Below are 19,632 nucleotides of genomic sequence, written 5' to 3' on the forward strand. Positions count from 1 at the left end.
CTGAGTTGTTCATGATGATGCAGGAGCGCAGCAGCTGTGTTCTCGTGAAGACCACCCTCCCCTCAAGAATTGGTCCTTAAAGTAAAATGTTACCGACTTGTTAAATCAAACAAACAGCACATTAAAACATTCTTAACAGACGCACATTAGAAAGATTTCTAATCATTCAGCGTCTGCGCTTTCCCTTTACAAAAGTTACGATCGATAATAATCACTTTGTACTTACTGATACGTAATAATCCCCTCACACAAGTGTTCCTGAAATAGCCTATATTGCTTTTGCAGGCTTCAGTGTTGTTTTGTTGTTTTATTCCATCTTGATTTCTTTACCCATTGTAAAACAATGGCACACCCTGCTGAAAAATACAGCTTAAACCAACCTAGGCTGGTTGGCTGGTTTTAGCTGGTCGACCAGGCTGGTTTTAGAGGGGTTTTGGCCACTTCCAGGCTGGTTTCCAGCCATTTCCAGCCTGGTCTTAGCTGGTCAAGCTGGGAGATGACCAGCTAAAACCAGCTTGACCAGCCTAGCTAAGCTGGAAGTCCAGCCAAAACCAGCTATATCCAGCTTAAGTCAGGCTGGTTTTAGCTGGATTTGGCTGGTCATTTTCCAGCTTGACCAGGTTGAAAATGGGTGGAAACCAGCCTGGAAATGGCCAAAACCCCTCTAAAACCAGGCTGGTCGACCAGCTAAAACCAGCCAACCAGCCTAGGCTGGAATAAGCTGGATTTTTCAGCAGGGCAGTCTAGTGTAGACACCCTGTGGACAAACTAGGTACTGCAGAATCAATTCAAAGCTTATACAAGTGTGGTCACGCGCATGGTTAAAGGGATAGTTCACCCCAAAATCCAAATGCTGCCATTAATTACTCACCATTTCCAAACCTGTTTGAGTTTCTTTTTTCTGATGAACACAAACAAAGATATAATGGAGGATGCTGCGGTTATAAGTGACATCAAGCTCTTAAAATGACGAAAGAGTTAGTTCATTAGTATCTTATCCATGGCTGACATCAAACATAATAATTGTTTATTTGTAGAGCTCTAGAGTATTTGTTCTCTTTCAATGCACAGAAGCGGTCATGCTAGCAGTATTTCACGTGCTAAAAATAATGGCATTTTTCTACCGTCAGCAGTCACTTTCAAACCGAGGGGCATTCTTCTGTTCAGCACGGTGACTTCACACGACCTTTACTGAACAAAAGCAGAATGTGTGTGCGGTGAACTATTTTAATCCTCAAACAGCTGAACTCTGAGACAAATTCAGAGGTCATGTACGTGTGAATAGTATGTGCTTAATATTCTATATGCCTGATTCTTATATATATTAGTGTATTTCAAGATTAAAGCATTTATTCCAGTGAACACTGATCAATTTATGAGTATTAACGTTTGTCATTTTGACTTTGTTTTGCACTAGCCCAGTTCAAGCTGCCAATTTCGAGTCCCACCTTGCTAAACTTCAATCCGATTCCAGTTTCCTTCTGTCAGAAGAGTTTGAGGTATATCATCAAATCCAACACTATACTGTATATCAAGGTTTCTTAAATATGTCCAGGAGGTTGTTATCGCAGATTATTAAAGGGCGGTCTGAAATACTCGAAACTGATTGGTCAATCTCAACATTCCAAAGTATAATTCTCAGATAACAACCGCTAAATAACACAGGCTCATCTGGGAACTTCCAATCACCTTGACTGTCAGTGAATACATTAAAATCCATATACTTACATCCACATTAATATGTATCTGCTGGTCTGTCACGCCAGCTTTTTTGTCTGTTTGGTGCCATCTTGTGTCTGAATAATGCGCAGGTCAGTGTATACTTCATCAGCTGTTTTAGTGTCTGTCAGCTTTGTGTTTTTGACTGTTTGTCTCCATCTTGTGTCTGAATAACGAGCAGGTTAGTGTATACTCCCTCAGCTGTTTTAGTTTCTGTTGTGTTTTTGACTGTTTGGCTCCATCTTGTGTCTGAATAATGCGCAGGTTAGTGTATACTCCATCAGCTGTTTTAGTTTCTTTTGTGTTTTTGACTGTTTGGCTCCATCTTGTGTCTGAATAATGCGCAGGTTAGTGTATACTCCATCAGCTGTTTTAGTTTCTGTTGTGTCTTTGACTGTTTGTCTCCATCTAGTGTTTGAATAAAGTGCAGGTTAGTGTATACTTCATCAGCTGTTTTAGTTTCTTTTGTGTTTTTGACTGTTTGGCGCCATCTTGTGTCTGAATAATGCGCAGGTCAGTGTATACTTCATCAGCTGTTTTAGTTTCTGTTGTGTTTTTGTCTGTTTGGCACCATCTTGTGTCTGAATAATGTGCAGGTTAGTGTATACTCCATCAGCTGTTTTAGTTTCTGTTGTGTCTTTGACTGTTTGTCTCCATCTAGTGTTTGAATAAAGTGCAGGTTAGTGTATACTCCCTCAGCTGTTTTAGTTTCTGTTGTGTTTTTGACTGTTTGGCTCCATCTTGTGTCTGAATAATGCGCAGGTTAGTGTATACTCCATCAGCTGTTTTAGTTTCTGTTGTGTTTTTGACTGTTTGGCTCCATCTTGTGTCTGAATAATGCGCAGGTTAGTGTATACTCCCTCAGCTGTTTTAGTTTCTGTTGTGTTTTTGACTGTTTGGCGCCATCTTGTGTCTGAATAATGCGCAGGTTAGTGTATACTCCATCAGCTGTTTTAGTTTCTTTTGTGTTTTTGACTGTTTGGCGCCATCTTGTGTCTGAATAATGTGCAGGTTAGTGTATACTCCATCAGCTGTTTTAGTTTCTGTTGTGTCTTTGACTGTTTGTCTCCATCTAGTGTTTGAATAAAGTGCAGGTTAGTGTATACTCCATCAGCTGTTTTAGTTTCTGTTGTGTTTTTGTCTGTTTGGCACCATATTGTGTCTGAATAATGCGCAGGTTAGTGTATACTCCATCAGCTGTTTTAGTTTCTGTTGTGTTTTTGTCTGTTTGTCTCCATCTTGTGTCTGAATAATGCGCAGGTTAGTGTATACTTCATCAGCTGTTTTAGTGTCTGTCAGCTTTGTGTTTTTGACTGTTTGTCTCCATCTTGTGTCTGAATAATGCGCAGGTTAGTGTATACTCCATCAGCTGTTTTAGTTTCTTTTGTGTTTTTGTCTGTTTGTCTCCATCTTGTGTCTGAATAATGCGCAGGTTAGTGTATACTCCATCAGCTGTTTTAGTTTCTGTTGTGTTTTTGACTGTTTGTCTCCATCTTGTGTCTGAATAATGCGCAGGTTAGTGTATACTCCATCAGCTGTTTTAGTTTCTGTTGTGTTTTTGACTGTCTCCATCTTGTGTCTGAATAATGCGCAGGTTAGTGTATACTCCATCAGCTGTTTTAGTTTCTGTTGTGTTTTTGACTGTCTCCATCTTGTGTCTGAATAATGTGCAGGTTAGTGTATACTCCATCAGCTGTTTTACTGTCTGTCAGCTTTGTGTTTTTGGCTCCATCTTGGGTCTGAATAATGCGCAGGTTAGTGTATACTTCATCAGCTGTTTTAGTTTCTGTTGTGTTTTTGACTGTTTGGCGCCATCTTGTATCCGAATAATGCGCAGGTTAGTGTATACTCCATCAGCTGTTTTAGTTTCTGTCAGCTTCGCATTTTTGACTAATTGGTGGCTGTCGAGGTGGTTCGAAGTTCCCAGATGAGCCTGCATTATTCACCGGTTGTTATCTCAGAATTCTGACCGACCGACTGACCAATCAGAATCAAGTATTCTAGACAGCTGTGTTATAAATCTGGTTAATAGCATCTGCTATCATGATCATTGCATCAACCTCTGCCTGTATTTTAAAAAGGGCCTAAAGGACGTGGGACGGATCCAAACTCAAAATGCTGCACGTCTGCTTGGTAACCGCAACAAAAACCGATACAACAATATACTTCCCTGTAAGTAGATTAACGGCAACATCTATCAGTTGGAATTCTTCATGTGTAGATTTAAAGAAGTACTGATTTGTTGACCTGAAGTTTAATCCTGCTCATTAACATCCTTAATGATTAACTTTAGACGACTCCACGCGGGTGAGACTGTCCTGTCTGGAGGATGACCCCTGCTCAGACTACATCAACGCTAACTATATACCTGTAAGTTAAATACATGTTCAGTGGTTTGGTCACTTGCTAAAGACTGAATTTTTATAACCTTTTTTTGTGTTGTTGTTGTTATACTGGTTGAAAATGTCTTCACACAACTTAAATGTTGCATATACAGTAGTCAACGTTCGAAGATTGTCCAAAAATGATTGAACCCCCATTATTGTGTTCGGTGTGAAATTTATATGTTGTTATAAATTTATTTTGATGGTTCCTTTCATATAGTGTTCATAGTTTATCTTAAAATTAAAATGACCCCCTAATTAACTCATCCTCAAGCCAGGCTCGGTGTGTCAGAACAAAACGGGTTTCGAGAGGATTGTGTCACACACTGAGGAAGGCATTGTGCCTGAAACGCCTGTGTCTTTTAATCGCCCGTAGAATGTAAGAGAAAGAAAAAATAAAAACAGTATGAAGCAATTACTTGAGTGCAAATCATTACCTTTTTTTGAACAATACGATTTCAAAAGCCATAAAACTACCGTCCCAACTTACGACTAAATTGAGACATAGGTAACAAATGATTTAATGGTACTGGATGGTACGAATGTCCATGTAAATAGTATGTTTTGTGTCAGCCTTTTTAATGTAATATGCATTTTTGGAGCTTTGGTGTTGTCGCCTATTCAGGGCCGGCGCGTCCATAGAGGCGACCTAGGCGGCTGCCTAGGGCGGCAGAATACAGAGGGCGGCGTCCCCAACACAACCCTCACCTCTCCCGCCCTCAGTTATATCCGCGTCTAGGGCGGCGTCCACGACAGTACCCTCACCACCTGCGCCCTCGGTTATGTCCGCGTCTAGGGCAGCGTCCGCGACACTACCCTCACCACCCGCGCCCTCAGTTATGTCCGCGTCTAGGGCGGCAGAATACAGAGGGCGGCGTCCCCGACACTACCCTCACCACCCGCGCCCTCAGTTATATCCTCGTCTAGGGCGGCGTCCGCGACACAACCCTCATCACCCGCGCCCTCAGTTATGTCCGCGTCTAGGGCGGCAGAATACAGAGGGCGGCGTCCCCGACACTACCCTCATCACCCATGCCCTCAGTTATATCCGCGTCTAGGGCGGCGTCCGCGACACTACCCTCACCACCCGCACCCTCAGTTATGTCCATGTCTAGGGCGGCGTCCGCGACACTACCCTCACCACCCGCGCCCTCAGTTATATTCGCGTCTAGGGCGGCGTCCCCGACACTACCCTCACCACCCGCGCCCTCAGTTATGTCCATGTCTAGGGCGGCGTCCCCGACACTACCCTCACTACCCGCGCCCTCAGTTATGTCCATGTCTAGGGCGGCATCCCTGACACTACCCTCACCACCCGCGCCCTCAGTTATATCCGCGTCTAGGGCGGCGTCCGCGACAATACCCTCACCACCCGCGCCCTCAGTTATGTCCATGTCTAGGGCGGCGTCCCCGACACTACCCTCACCACCCGCGCCCTCAGTTATATCCGCGTCTAGGGCGGCGTCCGCGACACTACCCTCACCACCCGCGCCCTCAGTTATGTCCATGTCTAGGGCGGCGTCCCCGACACTACCCTCACCACCCGCGCCCTCAGTTATATCCGCGTCTAGGGCGGCGTCCGCGACACTACCCTCACCACCCGCGCCCTCAGTTATGTCATAACCGTCCTTTGCCTAGAGCGGCAGTTCAGCTTGCTCCGGCCCTGCGCCTATTGAATATATATTTAGCACTTTTTGCGTTTTGGCTGAGCACCCAGTGAACAGTGATGTTTTTGTTAACTTTTTAACAGGGAAACAATTTCAGATGGGAGTATATCGCCACACAAGGGCCTTTGCCAGGTACCAAGGACGATTTTTGGCGAATGGTGTGGGAACAAAATGTGCACAGCCTAGTAATGGTGACGCAGTGTGTGGAAAGAGGCATGGTGAGTGAAGAAGACGCTTCTGGTGCTTTTGTTTTTGTACCGTGCGCTGATCTCATGTCATAATTTTGTGAAAATGTGTCTGATTCAGGTAAAGTGTGACCACTACTGGCCGACGGACAGCGAGCCTTTGTGCTATGGAGACATTGTGGTGCAGCTGCTTTCTGAGAAGGTCTTTCCAGAGTGGACCATTCGGGACTTCAAAATATCATGCGTAAGTGGAGTCTTTTTCATCTAGGAGCTTTAAAGGGGTAATTCACCCAAAAATGGTGAATTTTCTGCATGAGCAGACCCGGGAAAATTAAAACCCGCCCACACACACTGTAGCAGATGCCGGTTGAATCATGTCTGTGCTCTGAAGTGTGAGGGAAAGTTAGTGTTATTTTCCCTACCCAAACATGTGAAGAGGCTGTGAAGGACGTTTATTTTTGCAGAAATACCTCAGCATTATAGGCCTAGCCTTGTGCTGTGTTCCTGCCATTTTTCTGACGAGTGCTTCAGCGATCTACATGCTTACAATAAGGGATTCTTCGGCCGTTTGTTAAAGGAAGGATCAGAAAAGACTACTGATGTATAGGACTTTGTCAGAGCTCGACAGGAACTTTACAGTGCACAGTTCATGGACCAGTTTCTTCCTCCATTTCACAAGTGTAAGTAAGTGAGATTAAAATGGCTGCCTCATTGTTTTCTCTAGTTTCCAAATGATGTATTTGATTATGTTAGGTAAATAAAGCTAACCAGAGGAAGAAAAACAAATATTATACAAGTCAATTGTTCCAGCTTTCTTCAGTACATCTTTATTATATTAAAAAGGCCCTATTATGCATTAAAAAGGGTCATATTTTGGTTTTGGAGGTCTCCAACAACAGTCTGATCTGCATCCCGAATCATCGGCTTCCCGAATTCTGCCATGGTCCCAAGCCCGGATGAGAAAGGAGGAGGGTTGGGCACGGGGCTAACAACCCCACCTTGTGAAAAGAACCTTGTTCCGACACTACAATATGAATTTACTTTTACCAAATTATCCCAATGACTCCCATGTGATTCGTTCAACAATTAATTTGTTCCCAAACCCCTCCTTAGAGCTAGAGTTAGTTAAACACCAGCCTATTGCTCTATTTTTAACCGTAAGTAAACACACATTCAGTATTAATCCACACAGCGGCAAAGGCTGAACTGTTTTATAGTGATGGGAAGTTTGGATCATTTTACTGACTCTGATATTTGATCGTTCATTAAGATGAACAAATCTTTTTTCGAGTCATTTCGTTCATTTGGTTCAATTTGCCAAAATATTATTAAAATGTTACGAATTGCTTCCAAACACATCTACAACAAGCCCAAAAGGTTGATCACACGACAAATAAGTCATAAGTGGAATATAAGAAGCAGAAAATAATAATTCAATGTTTACCTGCTCTATTATCTATGAAGATATTGTTGTCTCTTTGCTCAGCTTACCTCTTCATGTCTTCAAATGTCAGGGGTTCGTTCACAGTCACATATAATCTTAATCAATGCACAGTCTAAGCCGATAGGAGCCATGATCGTTCGTTCATCACGTGACAGAATGACTCAAACCCGAGGACTCGAGAGATGAACGGTTCAATTCTTTTTCCGGCTCTAAACGCGTATGATTGGCCCGTGATGAACGAGTGACTCAGACCCGATAGAGGACTCGAGAGGTGAGTGGATCAATTCTCTTTCCGGCTCTAAACGCGTATGATTGGCTTCTGCCAATGTGATTAAGACTTGAATTTAACGATACTACCTGCACAAATGTGCGCACGCGCGGATGAACCAATCACTCCCTGAGAGGACTTGTAGTTCCTGAATCATATTGAAGATTCGTTCAAAAAGAACGAATCGTTCATGAACGACCCATCACTACTGTTTTAAAACTTGACTGCCGCACGTGTCTAAGAACAGCTGATAGTGGCCATACCAAAGACAAACAAACACATTTAAATCCATAAACAAAGTGGCAGCTTCGTGTTTTCAACATGGTTTAGACGCGATATGAGAATATAAAAAGTTAACCAGATATCGTACATTCGGTTACAAGTAACAAATCATAATTAAATTCAGAATTTGCAAGCTAGAGAAAACAAGAAGGCAGCCATTTTAATTTCACTTACACTTGTGAAATGGATGGTCCATGAACTGTTTACTGTAAAGTTCCTGTCGAGCTCTGACAAACTTCTACACATCAATAGTTTTTTCTGATCCTTCCTTTAACAAACGGCCGAAGAATCCCCCGTTAGGTTAGGTTAGGAAGAATCCCACGTTAGGTAAGCGTGTAGATCGCTGAAGCACTCGTCAGAAAAATGGCAGGAACACAGCACAAGGCTGGGGCTATAATGCCGAGGTATTTCTGCAAAAATAAACTTCCACCACTGGGTCCTCATAGCCTTATCACATGTTTGGGTAGGGAAAATAACACTAACTTTCCCTCACACTTCAGAACACAGACATGATTCAACCGGGATCTGCTACTGTGTGTGTGGGCGGGACCAGGGGTTTAAATTTTCCTGGGTCTGCTACGCACCAAATGGGCGGTGCTTGAGTTCCATATTGACATCACGCCAGCTTGGCTAAAGACTCGTTTCCAATGCATTAAATTCAAACTACTCTAGTCAACTCTTTTATAAATGAATCAATATTTTTAAACATGGCGCACTTTAAAATTTTAGCCTTAGCTGGACATTTCACTTCACTTAGAGCTGCGTTGGGAAGGTCATTTTCAAAAACAGAAGAAAGAGAGCCAAACAAATGGGTAAATGATGACAGAATTGTCATTTTTGGGTGAGCTACCGCTTTAATTGTGCAAATGTGCCTTTTTTTAAAGAAGTAAACTATTAGAACTTACAGAATCGACGCGACTTGTCCATAAATGTAGTAAATATTACTCTGAGTATGGGTAAACAGAATCCCTTTTTAAAGTACTCATGAGTAGTGAGTATTACACAAAGACTGAAGCGTTTGTGATGTATGTGCTTGGTTGAATCCGACCACAAGGTGGAGTATGGTACCACTGTTATAAGTTCTCCTAGTGTAGAACAAGTGTGTGTGCTTGAGAATACAGCATTTAATTTGTGTGAAAACGTAACATTCTGTAGTGCATTCATTCATTCATTTTCTGCCGCTTTTCCGGGGCCGGGTCGCGGGGGCACAGTCTTAGGAGAACTTCCCTCTCCCCAGACACTTCCGCCTGCTCCTCCGGGGGATCTCGAGGTGTTCCCAGGCCAGCCGAGAGACATAGTCCCTCCAGCGTGTCCTGGGTCTTCCCCTGAGGCTGGCTCCCGGTGGGACATGCCTGGAACACCTCCCTATGTAGGCGTCCAGGAGGCATCTGAAACAGATGCCCGAGCCACCTCAGCTGACTTCTCTCGATGTGGAGGAGCAGCGGCTCTACTCCGAGCTCCTCCCGGGTGTCAGAGCTCCTCGTCCTATCCATAAGAGTGCGCCTTGCCACCCTGCGAAGGAAACTCATTTCGGCCGCTTGTTTCCGAGATCTTGTCCTTTCGGTCATGACCGTAGGTGAGAGTAGGTACGTAGATTGACCGGTAAATCGAGAGCTTTGCCTTTCGGCTCAGCTCCGTCTTCACCACTACGGACCGGTACATCGACCGCATTACTGCTGCCACTGCACCAATCTGCCTGTCAATCTCACGCTCCATCCTTCCCTCACTCGTGAACAAAACCCTGAGATACTTAAACTTCTCTACCTAGGGTAAGGACTTTCCTCCAACCTGGAGATGGCAAACCACCTTTTTCCGGTGGACTACCATGGCCTTGGATTTGGAGGTGCTGATTCTCATCCCAGCCGCGTAACACTCGGCAGCAATAAGTGCATTTAGTAAATGTTTATTGCAATTTTACAGTAAACATTCAGTGACATGCCGGCTAACAGTCTCTGTCATTGCGTGTAAAGATTTTGAACCTCTTCTTAGACACTCTGAATGCTTCCAGACAGTTTGCTGCATTTATAAAGGTAGTTCAGTGTGAAGCATTTTAGCTTCTGTGCGATTTGATTGGACACGAATCACAGGACTGATTTCTCTACTCGGCCAATCCCCATAGACTAGAAAAATAAAGCAGAGACTGCAGGTTGATGGAATATAATGGTGTAAAAGTACCAATACGGCACTAAAAACGACTGAAAGTCAAAGAACACGTTGACAATTCCTGATAAAAATCATTCCCTTGCAGTCATTTGAGTATTGAGAATTAGTGACTTGACACCACCGCCGTGTAAAATGTGGACATTAGTAGATGCAACCTCATGACCCAAACTCGTTTTTCAGGAGAGTCAGCTGAGATACCCCAGGATGGTGCGTCAGTTCCATTACACCATCTGGCCAGATCACGGCGTCCCGGACACAACTCAGTCTCTTATCCAGTTTGTGCGAACAGTCCGAGATTTCATCAACAGGACAAACAGTCCTGGAATCTCCGTAGTACACTGCAGGTATTCATCAGCTAGACTTGATCTTCTTCATCAGACTTGTTTGAGCGCTCACACATCAGTTGCATTGTTTTTGTACTCTCAGTGCTGGTGTGGGTCGAACTGGGACTTTCATAGTGCTGGATCGTGCTTTACAGCAACTAGACAGGAACTGCACAGTGGACATTTACGGCTGTGTGTTTGACCTGCGCCTGCATCGCTCATACATGGTACAAACCGAGGTAAGAGTCACATTTATTTTGCCCTCTTTTCACGCCTAATATAATATTTCCAGTTGTCGTCAATCCCGGTTGTAAGAGCAACAAATAATAACTTGACTTCTAGTTGATCATTTGCAAAAGGTAGATTTTCCTGCAGGGACGCTTTCTTTGCCATTCCACATGACTTTATTAATCAGTGATTTGAGTCAGTGCAGAGATGTATGGATGCAGTCCTCCAAGCTCATGATGGAGTCAGACACAATATTCATTCTGTCTCCACTGCAGCAGGACTTTACATTCTATACTGGACATTATTTCTGTTCAGTGACCAGACTTTTGTCTGAGCAAAGTCACAAACCTAACCCAAACACACATTCATAGAAGTGTAGAGAAGAGTAAAGAAAGTAAAATAAGAGTTTGAGAGAGCGTAATGATGGGGAAACCTCGGATTTTGTAAGACCAAACCAAGCGAACCAAAAATAATTAATTGAACCCTTCTAAGGTCTCTTTAGGGTTGCCTTTACTGTACACCAGTTCAGATGTAGCCTTGAAGTGTTACTTGGATTCCTTTTGTGATGTGAAGAAACACCCTCTGTTGAGCATGTGGCTAGCTGGTTGTTCTTTGACCTCGCGAGGCTTGGAGTGGGATGGAGTTGGTCGATTCAAGTTTTGAGAGCGGCAAAAAGGCTAGTCGTGTTTGACTACTGGTTTGAGGCGCACTAAACTTAACTAGACTCTCGACGGTAAAGAAAAAAAGGAAGGTATCAGAGATGGGAATGTCTGAGCTGTGCGATTAACCCATGTTGTCGGGGTTCCCGCCTGCTCCCTGGAGTCCTCAGTGGTTCTCCGTGTTGGGTTCAAGTCTTTCTCTGGCCTGTAGTCTCCATCTAGCTTGGGCGCTTTTCTCTGGCCTCGGGTGGGGCCTTAGGCTAGTAGCTTTTATAAGGATGGTTTTGTACCCACCCTCCAGAGCCAAGTTGACCAATAAGACGTTTTGGTTTCAAAGCATGTTCATTTGCATAGGCATTTTTGGTGTAAACTGATGCAGGAATGTTCAAGTTTCTTAAAATCTTGCACACGTATTAACATGAAATGTAAACCATCGTTCAGTACACCAAATTGGCTTTGCAGGGACATCAAACATGAGCTATCTATGATCTTGTGTAGCTGTGGTAAAGTTCAATTTGCCAAAATATAATTCGAATGTTACGAGTTCTTTCCAAACACATCTACAACTAGCCCCAACAATCACACCACAAACAAGTCATAACTAGGGGTGCTTTCACACCTGCCTTATTTAGTTCTATTGAATCACACTACAGTTCGTTTCCCCTTTTGGTGCGGTTCGTTTGGGCAGGTGAGAATGCAGCAATCGTACTCGAGTGCGGACCAAATAAGCGTACCGAGACCTGCTTGAAGAGGTGGTCTCGGTACGCTTTCAAACGAACGGAGCGGTTCGTTTGTGGTGAGAATATGATCCGAACTAAAACAGGTCCAACCGCAAAAAGTACTACGACTTTCGGACTAATTCAGCTACCGTAGGCCGATGCGAGGGAAAGAGGAAGAGAGGGAAAACATTACCTGATGGATCGTTGGTAATATTTCCACAAGATGCCCATGTCGCAGTTTAGCTAATTTAATTCACACCTCCTCCTGAAGTGACGAGCGATGCATTAAAACCCTGTTTTCCAGCCGCGGCTGCGCTTCATTCTCGAAATGTATAGTTTGTCTAAAGCAGGGATACAATCAGTCAGCGCAGTCGTTCCTTCATAGTAAAAAGAGTCATTTTGTGTCTGCCGGTTTTGTTTACCTGCGGGAGTTCATTGGCATTTTCCCGAACGTGAATTCTGACCAATCAATAAGCAGTTTAGGAAATATGTTCAACAACATCTGGCCAATGAGAGATGTGGATTTTGTCAGATGACTGCATTTTGGTTCGTCTCAACTGGTTCGAACCAAAGCCAGCAGTGTGGTGTGAAAACGACCCAAAGACGGCAGAAGATGCAACAATGTATCATTTATTACCCTTGTTGCTGACCAAATGAAGCGAACTGCAGATGTGAAAGCACCCTAGAATCCTACTAGCAAGACAAAACCATTCATAGTTTATCTGTGTCTTTTGTCCCTGATGTGTATTGTCTAGTTTGTCTCTGTAGGTTTAATGACAATTGGTTTATAAGCACCCTGGCATAATTATCTTGTGTCTTGCAGTGTCAGTATGCTTATATCCATCAGTGTGTGCGGGATGTTTTGAGGGCTCGCAAACTTGGCTGTGAACGAGATAACCCCCTTTTCCCCATATACAACAACATCATTTAAAGGTAAGAGTTGCATGTCTCATTTGGATAGTGACATGCAGACTTTATTCAGGGAACAATATAATGTAACCATGAAATATGGAAGCACCTTCCCCCCACTGATTTAAAAAATGAACAAATAAATACAATGTAAGATTATACAGGCAGAATTCCGAGTTATAAAGTCGCAGTTCTGAGTTAAAAAGTCGCAATTCTGAGTTAAAAAGTCGCAATTCTGAGTTAAAAAGTCACTATTCTGAGTTTAAAATCGCAATTCTGAGTTAAATACTCGCAATTCTGAGTTATTAGATCGCAATTCTGAGTTAAGTCGAAATTCTGAGTTTAAAATCGCATTTCTGAGTTAAAAAGTCACAATTTTGAGTTAAAAAGTCACAATTCTGAGTTAAGTCGCAATTCTGAGTTAAAAAGATGCAATTCTGAATTAAATACTCGCAATTCTGATGTAAAAAGTCACAATTCTGAGTTTAAAATCGCAATTCTGAGTTAAAAAGTCGCAATTCTGAGTTAAAAAGTCGCAATTCTGAGTTAAAAAGTCACAATTCTGAGTTTAAAATCGCAATTCTGAGTTAAATACTCGCAATTCTGAGTTATTAGATCGCAATTCTGAGTTAAGTCGAAATTCTGAGTTTAAAATCGCAATTCTGAGTTAAATACTCGAAATTCTGAGTTATTAAGTCACAATTCTGAGTTAAGTCGAAATTCGGAGTTAAGTCGCAATTCTGAATTTAAAATCGCATTTCTGAGTTAAAAAGTCACAATTCTGAGTTAAAAAGATGCAATTCTGAGTTAAATACTCGCAATTCTGAGTTAAAAAGTCGCAATTCTGAGTTTAAAATCGCAATTCTGAGTTAAATACTCGCAATTCTGAGTTAAAAAGTCGCAATTCTGAGTTAAATACTCGCAATTCTGAGTTAAATACTCGCAATTCTGAGTTAAAAAGTCGCAATTCTGAGTTAAAAAGTCACAGTTCTGAGTTTAAAATCGCAATTCTGAGTTAAATACTTAGAATTGCGACTTTTTAACTCAGAATTGCGACTTAATAACTCAGAATTACGAGTATTTAACTCAGAATTGCGACTTTTTAACTCAGAATTGTGACTTTTTAACTCAGAATTGCGACTTTTTAACTCAGAATTGCGACTTTTTAACTCAGAATTGCGAGTTAAAAAGTCGCAATTCTGAGTTAAATACTCGCAATTCTGAGTTATAAAGTCGCAATTCTGAGTTAAATACTCGCAATTCTGAGTTAAAAAGTCACAATTCTGGGTTAAGTCGCAATTCTGAGTTAAAAATTGCAATTCTGAGTTAAAAAGTCACAATTTTGAGTTAAAAAGTCACAATTCTGAGTTAAAAATTGCAATTCTGAGTTAAAAAGTCACAATTTTGAGTTAAAAAGTCACAATTCTGAGTTACAAAGATGCAATTCTGAGTTCAAAAGTCAAAAATCCGAGTTATAAAATCATAATAGTGAGTTAAGGCAGAATTACGAATTAACTGAATTCTGACTTCATACTTTTTTTTTTTTTAATTAATTTATTTTTTTTAATTATTCAGTGGTGGGAACAGGCTTCCATAATGAAGTGCCATATCTAAATATTCCATGTATTTTTTTTTTTTTCAGAGTTTTTGTACACAGGATCACTAAGATATTTGGCTGTATTGGACAGAAAAGAAGAGCAGGGTTTGTGTTGTACCAATAGTATTAATAGCAGTGCATGAGAAAGACATAAGCTTTATTTTTATACTTGTTATACTTCTTAATCTTTTTTATGATTCACTTATGTACATGCAAACCACCAGTTGTAATTATTTATGTTGTATGCTAATATTAATAGACTGTATATAGACCGCTGACATAAATTGGACATTCGTTTTCTCAAATGTATAATCAATAGACCACAGAGGATGAACTTTTAAACAAATAACAGTTGTTCTCTATTGGACTCATTCTGTGCACAAATTATGGTGTTAATAAATGATATAAGACAAAGCCTCAAACGTCTCGTTTTAGCTTTTTTACCACGTGTAGGAGCTTTCCCAGCAGGCACAGGACGTCAACACGATGGCAGATTATGGGACGTTGTATTTTGGGCGGAAATGAAAATCGGGTTGACGTCAGAACATAACGTCAGATCGACGTAAGTGTCCAACTTCGGACAGACAGTAGCATTTTAGTCCATTTCCAACACAAAAACAACCAAATATGTTACAGAGTGACGATGTGTCGACGTTACCACTATGACGTCTATCAGACGTTGGATTTTGGTTACCATACCTGATGAATAAATGTCAGTATTTGACGTCAATATGACATTGGTTTAAGATGTTGGCTCAACGTTCAATTTTGGTCACTTTCCAACACAACCTAAAATCAACCAAATATCAACGTCTAACTATGTTACAGCTTGACGTTGTGTGGACGTTACCACTATGACGTTTATCAGATGTTGGATTTTGGTTGCCATACCTGACGAATGTCAGTGTTTGACGCTAACATGACGTTGGTTTAAGATGTTGGCTCAACGTTGGGTTCTGGTCACTTTCCAACACAACCTACAAACAACCAAATATCAACGTCTAACTATGTTACAGCTTGACGTTGTGTGGACGTTACCACTATGACGTCTATCAGATGTTGGATTTTGGTTTCCATATGTAACATGAAATTAGCTCATTTTATGAATATTAATAATCAACAATAACGGTTTATTCTTAATTATTAATATTCCGGCTTAAGCTTCAGTCAGTTTGGTCAAACAAACATATGATTGTATATGATCATGCTCGCGCGACCGAGCGGATTCCCAGATTATGAATATTAATTATCAACAATAACGAACTATTATTAATCATTAATATTCCGGATCAATTTATTGCCAATTTGACCAAACGAACACAAGCAGAGCCGCCGCTCTTCCGAGCGGACACGGTAATCTATTCATTTAGAAAAAGGGAATTTAATTGCTACTTCTTGTGAAGTAGATTAATCATTCAAAAGTTTTAAACAACTTATAAAAGCTAGGCAGGGGAATCTGTATTTCAGTGACATTTTCTCGTGAGGCACACAATACAATTCATTTGAATATAATGGAATTTATTGACTAGTCAGACGTGACGAACAAACAAACGCACAAACATACATTAAACACGGAACAAAGGTAAACCACGTGGAGATATCGGGTTTATACGGGACTATAAATCATGTACGAACAGAGAGAGATAGCAAAGCGCGGAAATCTAGATTTCAGATAAAAGAGTGACAAAACTTTCAGTTCCACACACCATTAAGGATCACCAAGATTATAGAAAACACCTTTTTGATAAAAGGGGCACAGCTTATTCGCATAACTAAAAAATACCTGAGTTAAGTCGAAATTCTGAGTTAAGTCGCAATTCTGAGTTTAAAATCGCATTTCTGAGTTAAAAAGTCACAATTCTGAGTTAAGTCGCAATTCTGAGTTAAAAAGATGCAATTCTGAGTTAAAAAGTCGCAATTCTGAGTTAAAAAGTCACAATTCTGAGTTAAGTCGCAATTCTGAGTTAAAAAGATGCAATTCTGAGTTAAATACTCGCAATTCTGAGTTAAAAAGATGCAATTCTGAGTTAAATACTCGCAATTCTGAGTTTAAAAGTCGCAATTCTGAGTTAAATACTCGCAATTCTGAGTTAAAAAGTCGCAATTCTGATTTAAAAAGTCACAATTCTGAGTTTAAAATCGCAATTCTGAGTTAAATACTCGCAATTCTGAGTTAAAAAGTCGCAATTCTGAGTTAAAAAGTCGCAATTCTGAGTTTAAAAGTCGCAATTCTGAGTTAAATACTCGCAATTCTGAGTTAAATACTCGCAATTCTGAGTTAAAAAGTCGCAATTCTGATTTAAAAAGTCACAATTCTGAGTTTAAAATCGCAATTCTGAGTTAAATACTCGCAATTCTGAGTTAAAAAGTCGCAATTCTGAGTTAAAAAGTCGCAATTCTGAGTTTAAAAGTCGCAATTCTGAGTTAAATACTCGCAATTCTGAGTTAAATACTCGCAATTCTGAGTTAAAAAGTCGCAATTCTGAGTTAAATACTCGCAATTCTGAGTTATTAAGTCGCAATTCTAAGTTAAAAAGTCGCAATTCTGAGTTAAAAAGTCGCAATTCTGAGTTATAAAGTCGCAATTCTGAGTTAAATACTCGCATTTCTGAGTTAAAAAGTCGCAATTCTGAGTTAAATACTCGCAATTCTGAGTTATTAAGTCGCAATTCTGAGTTAAATACTCGCAATTCTGAGTTAAAAAGTCGCAGTTCTGAGTTATAAAGTCGCAATTCTGAGTTAAATACTCGCAATTCTGAGTTAAAAAGTCGCAATTCTGATTTAAAAAGTCACAATTCTGAGTTTTAAATCGCAATTCTGAGTTAAAAAGTCGCAATTCTGAGTTAAAAAGTCACAATTCTGAGTTATTAAGTCGCAATTCTGAGCCAACATCTTAAACCAACGTCATATTGACGTCAAATACTGACATTTATACGTCAGGCATGGCAACCAAAATCCAATGTCTAATAGACGTCATAGTGGTAACGTCCACACAACTGCAAGCTGTAACATCATTAGATGTTGATATTTGGTTGTTTTTAGGTTGTGTTAGAAAGTGACCAAAATCCAACGTCAAGCCAACACCTTAAACCAACGTCATATTGACGTCAAACACTGACATTCGTCAGGTATGGTGTAGCGTACAGTCCGAAGATAAAGGCACAGCTTATTCGCATAACTAAAAAATACCTGGGCTTTCATGTCTGGAGGTCTTCCTCTTTATGCGGGTCTTTTCCTGATGAAAATCCTTTTGATGTCCTTCTTGCTGCGTGGAGTTTGTAATGCCGTTCGGACGAACACGATCGCAAACTTTAAACTGAGTTTACTTTTGCCGGAAAAGAAAGAAAACGTGGCGGGAAAGTCCATGCTGCGTAGGAAAGCCGCGTGGCCCGAAGGCCACCTCTTTGATGTTCTTTGTTCGGACGCTTTTCTTTCTGCCTAGATGTTTGGCAGGAAATCTGGTTATACCTGCGGGTCACGTGACAACCCGTTCAGCATTCTGACCAATGATTTCAGGAGAAAGTTCGAGCGGGAACTCTTCCTTTGTCTCGAGGCTGCTCGTATGCAAATTTGAGTGTCCGCCCAAAGCATGCGGACAGGCATTTAATACAGGGGATTAAAGAATAAAGCAATGCGAGTTATGATCTTGCTCTACGCATCCTGTGTTGTCAATGTCAGCAGAAACCCATCGGTACCAAACATGGGGGGGTTTGAAAGTACATTAACATAATTTTTCACATCCTCATAATATTTATGCTTCAAAGGCCTAAAGGGAACATGCATACAGGTTATAAGAGAGGTTACACAGGTAAGAAAAGTCAGAAATGAGGTACAAAGTTTACAAAACATAACACATTGGTTTTGTGCTGGTTCAGGATTTGATGAGTTCATTTTCTTTCTGTCGGAACAGCCTCGTGGGTGTGTGTGTGTGTGTGTGTGTGTGTATTTGGGCAGGAATGCCTTTGAAGTTTCCTGCTTATCTCTCCAGTCCCCCTGAACAACTTCAGCTGTCACGAAAATCCAGACTTCTTGGAGCCAGGAGTCGTAAAACCCATGCGAAATACTCAAATCAAATAGTAAATGTCAAATACTAAAATCAATAAGTAATTTTATCTTCGGACTGTACGCTACACCATACCTGACGAATGTCAGTATGTGACGTCAATATGACGTTGGTTTAAGATGTTAGCTTGACGTTGGATTTTGGTCACTTTCTAACACAACCTAAAAACAACCAAATATCAACGTCTAATGATGTTACAGCTTGCAGTTGTGTGGACGTTACCAATATGACGTCTATTAGACATTGGATTTTGGTTGCCATGCCTGACGTATAAATGTCTGTATTTGACGTCAATATGACGTTGGTTTAAGATGTTGGCTCGACGTTGGATTTTGGTCACTTTCCAACACAACCTTAAAACAACCAAATATCAACGTCTAACTATGTTACAGTTTGACGTTGTTTTGACGTTACCTCTATGATGTCTATCAGACGTTGGATTTTGGTTTTCACACCTGACGAATGTCAGTATTTGACGTCAATATGACGCTGGTTTAAGATGTTGGCTCGACGTTGGATTTTGGTCACTTTCTAACACAACCTTAAAACAACCAATTATCAACTTCTAATGATGTTACAGCTTGATGTTGTGTGGACGTTACCACTATGACGTCTATCAAACGTTGGATTTTGGTTACCATACCTGATGAATAAATGTCAGTATTTGACGTCAATATGATGTTGGTTTAAGATGTTGGCTCAACATTCAATTTTGGTCACTTTCCAACACAACCTAAAATCAACCAAATATAAACGTCGAATGATGTTAAAGCTTGTCGTTGTGTGGACGTTACCACTATGACGTCTATCAGATGTTGGATTTTGGTTGCCATACCTGACGAATGTCAGTGTTTGACGTCAATATGACGTTGGTTTAAGATGTTGGCTCGACGTTGGATTCTGGTCACTTTTCAACACAACCTAAAAACAACCAAATATCAACGTCTAACTATGTTACAGCTTGACGTTGTGTGGACGTTACTACTATGACGTCTATCAGATGTTGGATTTTGGTTACCATA

The 19,632-nt window shown here is 41.0% G+C and overlaps 1 protein-coding gene and 1 long non-coding RNA gene across 4 annotated transcripts in view; one reads left to right on the forward strand and one right to left on the reverse strand.

The window, feature by feature from the left end:
• ptprb (protein tyrosine phosphatase receptor type b) overlaps positions 1 to 14,969 on the forward strand; it is a 93,459-nt gene extending 78,490 nt beyond the window's left edge. For 2 of the 3 annotated variants that reach the window (XM_087245588.2, NM_001316727.2), the window contains 9 exon segments: positions 1,418 to 1,499; positions 3,801 to 3,891; positions 4,013 to 4,089; positions 5,854 to 5,988; positions 6,077 to 6,199; positions 10,293 to 10,456; positions 10,539 to 10,674; positions 12,865 to 12,974; positions 14,593 to 14,969. In XM_087245588.2, coding sequence (XP_087101714.2) covers positions 1,418 to 1,499; positions 3,801 to 3,891; positions 4,013 to 4,089; positions 5,854 to 5,988; positions 6,077 to 6,199; positions 10,293 to 10,456; positions 10,539 to 10,674; positions 12,865 to 12,972 — 916 coding nt within the window. In that variant the 3' untranslated portion in view covers positions 12,973 to 12,974; positions 14,593 to 14,969. 3 annotated transcript variants of the gene reach the window in all.
• On the reverse strand, positions 14,628 to 17,986 carry LOC148682548 (uncharacterized). The gene is made up of 2 exons (XR_015942923.1): positions 17,619 to 17,986; positions 14,628 to 17,439 (listed from the first exon to the last, which is right to left on the reverse strand). It is a non-coding gene; the product is annotated as an uncharacterized LOC148682548 (long non-coding RNA).
• Positions 17,987 to 19,632: the final 1,646 nt, after the last annotated feature.

This window comes from Danio rerio, chromosome 4, assembly GCF_052040795.2.
Source record: "Danio rerio strain M-AB ecotype USA chromosome 4, GRCz13ab, whole genome shotgun sequence".
Classification (NCBI taxonomy): domain Eukaryota; kingdom Metazoa; phylum Chordata; class Actinopteri; order Cypriniformes; family Danionidae; genus Danio; species Danio rerio.